This window comes from Hippichthys cyanospilos, chromosome 2 (assembly GCF_059441005.1).
Source record: "Hippichthys cyanospilos isolate Australia breed blue-spotted pipefish chromosome 2, RoL_Hcya_1.0, whole genome shotgun sequence".
NCBI classification, from domain to species: Eukaryota; Metazoa; Chordata; class Actinopteri; order Syngnathiformes; family Syngnathidae; genus Hippichthys; species Hippichthys cyanospilos.
In genome coordinates, this window is record NC_142370.1 from 3589475 (window position 1) to 3596132 (window position 6658).

General features: G+C 41.0%; 1 protein-coding gene across 1 annotated transcript; it reads left to right on the forward strand.

The window, feature by feature from the left end:
* The first annotated feature begins 590 nt into the window (after positions 1 to 590).
* On the forward strand, positions 591 to 6658 carry LOC148426895 (lens fiber major intrinsic protein-like). The gene is made up of 4 exons (XM_088438946.1): positions 591 to 1210; positions 1724 to 1888; positions 1965 to 2045; positions 4869 to 6658. Exons 1-4 carry the CDS (start codon positions 851 to 853, stop codon positions 5052 to 5054), a joined length of 792 nt encoding a protein of 263 aa, XP_088295072.1. The 5' UTR covers positions 591 to 850; the 3' UTR covers positions 5055 to 6658.

A 6658-nucleotide genomic window follows, 5' to 3' on the forward strand; every position in this document is an offset into this window, starting at 1 on the left:
TGTAACTTTTAAGTGGTCTTTCTCAATTGCTTGGAATGATTTACAACTAATACACGATTAATAATATTACAAAAATCATGATACAATAGAAACTCCAGAGCGTATTCGTCTAAAAACCGAAAAGAAGGCGTTTCAATACAGATATGCGATATATTGGAACTTGAACAGCGGATTGCAATGCGTGTATCGCTTGTATCGCATTTTATCGATATTATCGCCTAGCACTAATTTTAAATAAGAATTCGACCGATTTAAAAATTCACATCTGTGTATCAAAACTCACTTTATGAGACTGACATATCAATTTTCCTCAAATCCTAATTTTTAAGTTACAGCTTATAGGACATACCCATACTTTTGGCCTTCATTTTTTTTTTGGGGGGGGGGGGGGGGGGGGGTCTTGTCATTGTAGAATTCCGATATTCCAATGGAAGAGGCTCTGTTTGAGCTCAATTCTAGATGAACCCTTTGCATTCATCTGTGCGCTGTTGCAGGTGTAGCAAGGGTTAAGGATGCTGTTTCCACCGACACTATTGTGTACTGACCACTCCCCTGGGCTTAGCCAGGCTCTTATAAAAAGGCCTCTGAGTTCCCCCCTGACCTGGTAAAGGGGCCAAATGTGTGCAGCGCGTACTATTGTGTTTTGCTAACGACACTGGCGTTGGCCTGTTGATGCAAGCAGAGTGCAAAGGCGCCGGCTCCACTGAGGAGCTCTCCATGACCAGCATTCCTAAAATATTCCAAGTTTGGCTTGAGTCAGACTTTGCTGTTGAAAGGCAGATTTAAACAAGGTCTTTTGTTTCTCTTTGGTTGACCGGTAGTTTGTGTCCGATCCACTTTTTGTGTCACTATGTGGGAATTCCGGTCTGTGTCCTTCTGGCGGGCGGTGATAGCGGAGTTCTACGGCACCATGTTCTTTGTCTTCTTCGGCTTGGGGGCTGCCCTTCGCTGGACCACGGGGCCTCACAACATCCTGCACGTGGCCTTCTGCTTTGGGCTGGCTGCTGCCACGTTCATCCAATCCGTCGGCCACATCAGCGGCGGACATATCAACCCGGCAGTGACCTTTGCCTTCCTGATCGGCTCCCAGATGTCTCTGTTCCGTGCCATCTTCTACATAGCCGCGCAATGTCTGGGTGCTCTAGCAGGGGCTGCCGTGCTCTATGGGGTTACGCCCATCAACATGAGGGGCAACTTGGTCCTGAACACAGTAAGACCACCTGTGACCTAAAAAGTATTTGGCACAGTCTATTAAAGATAACGGTTTCTCATTGTTTTTCCATTTGATAGATTCAAGCAACGCAGAACATTTAATAAACAAAAAACAGGAAGGAAGACAACTAGGTTCTTTTTTCTCACGAGGAGGGTGGACAGGAACCTGACCTTCTCAGATTTTCTTTGTCTCATTACAGATTCTTTCCGCTCCTCATTTATTAATTTGGGTTGGCACTAATTACAAAAGCCATTGCTGCCCTGAAGGGTTGGTGGGGACGTCTGGAAACAACGTAAACAAACAGTTTGTGATAGAGGGAATGCAGTTTACAAGTCAACGCTGCTATCTTCTTTTCCAGGAATATCAAGGGCGACCCCGTTTTACTTTTGCCCTTTGGTTGGGTCACAGCGCCGCAACCCCATTCAATAATTACATGTACATATGTGAAGCTTGTACCTTGAGGGTTAATAACAGAAGCAATTTTTAAAAAAATATTTCCTTTTGTTGCAGCTGCAGCCAGGTATCAGTCTGGGCATGGGCACCACCATGGAAATCTTCCTCACCCTGCAACTTGTGGTCTGCATCTTCGCCGTGACAGATGAGCGTCGCAACGGACGGTTGGGATCCGCCGCCCTGGCGATCGGCATCTCTGTGCTGATGGGACATCTGCTTGGGGTGAGAATGTGACGCCCCTTTGCGTTTATTACTGTGTCCACATTGAAGAATGGAATATTCCATGTCTTCCTCTTAGATTTACTACACCGGTGCAGGGATGAACCCAGCAAGGTCCTTTGCTCCAGCTGTGCTGGTCAGGAATTTTGTCAATCACTGGGTAAGAAGATCACATGACACACTTTACAGCAGTGGTTCTCAAAGTGGGGTCCGCGGACCCCCCAAGTCCTTGGCCTGACGGCAGGGGGTCCGTGAAAAAAATTTGGGTTATAAAAAAAAACAAAACATATTTGTGTTGATCATTTTATTTTGTATTAAATTGTGAATTTATTAATGACATCAAAAAAGCAATCAAGATCACCAATTGAGTCAACCAGTTTAACTCAACTTCAATGCCAGGGACTTTTTTTTTTTAACGTATTTTTTTTAACAGTCACAAGATATTTAACTATTAAATCAATATTTAAGTATCTGGGATTGACTGTCCGGACTCTTAAAAATATGTGAAAACACACCACCGGCATTGCATGAGTTAATATATTTTTAACAATGTAATAATTTTGAAATCGGTCAAATAGACCTACGAAATCTGCGTCATCATCAAAGACCTTTACTTTCATACCTGTAGGACCTCTTGCTTTTTTGTGTTTTTAGGTGTTTTATGTTTTTATTTTGCACTGTTATTTCATTGTGCAGAACTGTGGTCGACAATGATCAATTTGGACTTGACTCGCTATCTACATAGCAGTGAAAGCGTTTGTAACACCATCTCCACTGCGTATAGTGAGGAAAAAACAAAAGCTGTCCAAACAAATAAAATACAAAGAGGACTAGGTACATCAAATTTCAATTTATTGATACAAAGCACGGCGGGATTTCCCCTTGGGCAAATTTGCTTTCCTAAACGGGGTCCCTGACTACTAAAAATTTGAGAACCCCCTGCTTTACAGCATTAAATCATATTGGCAACATTACAGTGATCATACTGATTGGCCTGGATTTTCCGGTTGTCATTGATAGGAAACGAACGGATCATCTGCAACAGGGGTGACAAACTCTTTTTAGTTATAGTTTCTGTCAGAGGGCTGGAATACATGTTAAGTGTGTTTGTCACACACGTAAATAGTTTTGAAATCGTAGACCGGTTGAAACTGTTCAAAAGGCGGATTGAAAACAAGTTTTATGTTATTTTTTTTGACAGTTCGGTATTTTAGGTAGAAACTTGAAGTCAAATCAGCCTTTTGTAGGCCACATAAAATGGTTTGGTTGGCTGTATCTGGCCCCCGGGCTTTGAGTTTGACACCTGTGATCAATATTATGATTGGGCCGTCTGCAAGCCACCAAGAAATAGTTCGTACGGGAACTCCTGACATGCGGTCCTTGTAGGAAAGTAGCCAACACATTAGTGAAAATTTTCAGGCGCAAGGAAGCCAAGAGCAGAAAAACATAAAATTTGGTTCTTGATTGCCAGTTTTATTGCACGCAAAACAAAATTTCTTTTATCTTTTCATTAGTCCTCCATGAAAGTAACAAAATATGTCAATTTTTCAGGAAAACCAGGCATTATTCGTGGAGATCAGATTTGCGAAAAGTGGTGACCTTTTGACACATCACACGTTTTGACCTTTTGAATGGACTTGAATATACACCTAACCCAGTCCTTGCCACGATCTAAATAAAGCCTATGTAGCCATTTCACTCCCTCATGGAAGTGGTTATGGTAACAATAAGATGAAACGGCATCCCAGTGGTTCATTACAACAAGGTTCTCAAACCTTTTGGTGACAGGAACCTTGTTTTGGAAATCAAATTTTCCAAGGAACGCCATTGCAAATGTTTTTTTTTTTTATTTACCAACATATACAATTTGACAACAAGGAAGTACATTTGCTACTTTTCAGCCATTCTGCAAATTGCATGCCTTCTCATAAGAAACTGGGTCAGTTTCGCCCAAACAGGTTGCTGCCAAATATTTGGTGACTAAATAATGAAGCTCTTTAATGATGACAAATTTTATGAAATTGATTGCTTTATTGAAGAATCCTGATTACATTCACAATTTAATATGAAATAAAAGAAAATTAACACAAAAATATATTTTTAATTAATGACACACATTTTTTTCATGGACCCCTTGCAGGGTCCGTGGACCCCACTTTGAGAACCACTGGTCTATGGGATATATAGTCCCAGTGGTATTTCTTGATGGGAGAATGAATCCCAGTGATACACATAGGTACATATCTATACGTACAATTGTTCGTTTGGCAACAAAGTACAGTAATCCATCGTTTTTTGCGACTAATGGGGACCGTAACCCCCCGCGATAAGTGGAAAAACGCAAAGTAGCCGCCGCGAAGGAATTTTCAGTGTGCTATGTGGGTACCTGAATTTTTTAAATGTGAAAAGTATTTATACTGTACATATTTAGGACAAATATTACTGCAGTACACATATTTACTTACATCTTAAATGATGAAACCTTACACAGTCACTGTACTGTTATCCTTTCCCTTCCCATCTGTTTGGCTGTAGTCTCACGGCGAGCCATGGTTACATTAGCGGCGCCGGGAAGTCTAGTTAAAGAGAAGCTTGTAGTTGACCAAACATGAAAACAATCAGAGTTGAGTTGAAATTGACACTAGAAATTCCAATTTATTGCAAACGAAATCGAGGTAAGAGATTTACAATGCTCCGGTGAACCCTCTTTCCTCCTCTACCTTGCGTCTATCTAACAGCACTGTCAGTTTCATGAGGGAGATGGGCACTACCAATGAGGGCAGAGGTCGCTACAACTCGGGAGTAGATTACAACTCACGCCTTTATTAGTCAATGGTCACGTCGGTAGGCAATCACGTGTCTTGTAGGAGTGCCCATCTCCCTCATGAAACTCACATACGCTGTTAGATAGAAGAAATTATGAATTGATGAAAATGTCACGCTTCAAAGTCCAACACACATTGTTTTCTTATATTCACGACAGGTATATTGGGTGGGGCCCATGATTGGCGCCACAATTGGTGCCCTGCTCTATGATTTTGTGCTCTTCCCGCGAATGCGCAGCCTCTCGGAGAGGCTCGCCGCACTGAAGGGCGATCGGCCCGCGGTGGCCAAAGGACCGCAGGAGACCAGAGGTGAGCCCGTGGAGCTCAAAACGCAGGCCCTTTAAGGCCGCAGAAGGATGACAAGCAGCTCGTCAAAACACATCTTTCCACTTCAATCCTGGTTCTGACAGAGAGAACCAGTTCTCCTTCCCACCTTTTGAACTGCAAGGACATTCGAACAAGTCTTTTTTTTTTTTTTTCTTGTTTTTTCTTCTTTTTTCCCTAGGAGTGAAGCTATATTAGAGACTTTAGCTTGCTTTTTCTTTACAGCTGCCCTGATTTTGCCCTTTGTCCTGCTTAATTTCATGTACGGTCTGTTTTTCAGTTGAACCAATCCCATTTTTTTGTGTGTTAAAGAATGCTTTTTGTCTGTGTGTATGTATGCTTGTGTGCTTGCTTTTAACTCTTTCAGCGCCAACCGTTATCCGGAAAGGCAAGTCGTTGATCACATCTTTTGTAGCGATTGAGAGCAACACTTCCATCAAATGGTTTCAGATTTTCCCTAAACTGGCCATATTATCATCCAATTTGGGCTGACTTTGATAACGTCACATATAAATACATATTTACTTTCTACCCTTCAAAATGCTCAGTGGCATCAGCACTATCCAGACATATCTGTCTTTACGAATAATTTTCATCTTGTGAGAAAAAAAAACACAAACAGATATTGAATGCTGCAGATTTCACAGACGAGAACATGCAGGTTTAATGTTATGAGTTGCATGAAATAAAACACTTCCCTGCAGCAAAATAAAAGCTTTCCTGCAACATTTAGTTCTTGGATCAAAGCCTCATGTCCCACAAGTCCCACAATGCATAGCAAGAACTTTGCATTGTTGGAGTCAGGCTAAGCCACTCAATGAAGCATTGAAAGGCTTGCAAATGTCATAAGATGTCTCCTGGCACCCACCAGTGGTATTGGGGTCTCCACACAAACATTTATATTCTATCCTGTTTGCAAGTCGCTATTAAAAGGATGAATGCAAAAATCGAGGGAAATGCATGATTAAACATCAGGTTCTCAATATAAAATTGTCAATACTTCGAATTTTGAATAGTGATACATGAGCCTGACATGGGCTGACATCTGCAGGGTATACCTCTCCACCTCCCATTTGCAAGCATTTAGAAGGGACGGCAGGATGGCATATTGAAAGTTGTCATGTTTTGACAATCTATGCAATATCTTAGCCGTGTAAGCAGACACGGTTTGACAAGCTATGCAATATTTTAGCCTCCTAGTGTTTTTATTTTTTTGTTGTGCTTTTCCTTTGATATCACACAACAAAAACATATAAACGCCCGAGTTGGGTGAACATTTCCTCCAGGGGTTAATTACTACGGTGCTCATCGCTCAATAAGCTTAAAAATAAGAGGAGCGCTGGTCATGAACGTAATTACTTATTCATAAAAGAAAAAAAATAACGTAGTCACTGGCAGACAAGTATTTTACATGACAAGAAAATGTTGTCACTGGCTAGGAAAGACTTGTTTTCTTTCATATTTTAATTTTACGTCATTGGATGTGTATCTTAATTTTAAATAATTCAAACCTATTTTCAATAAGCGTGCTGATAAAAAAGGAACATTTACCATTTGTCACTGCTTAATGCTGATGTATTTTCTTTATAGTGTTTTTTGAATTAAAAAATAACCATATGTGGAA

What these genes read in the sequence shown, in the direction of transcription:
- LOC148426895 (XM_088438946.1), top strand. Translation starts at nt 851, where the DNA reads ATGTGGGAATTCCGGTCTGTGTCCTTCTGGCGGGCGGTGATAGCGGAG. An exon ending in GCAACTTGGTCCTGAACACA is followed by an intron (nt 1,211 to 1,723) that starts GTAAGACCACCT and finishes CTTTTGTTGCAG; the next exon opens with CTGCAGCCAGGTATCAGTCT. An exon ending in TGATGGGACATCTGCTTGGG is followed by an intron (nt 1,889 to 1,964) that starts GTGAGAATGTGA and finishes TCTTCCTCTTAG; the next exon opens with ATTTACTACACCGGTGCAGG.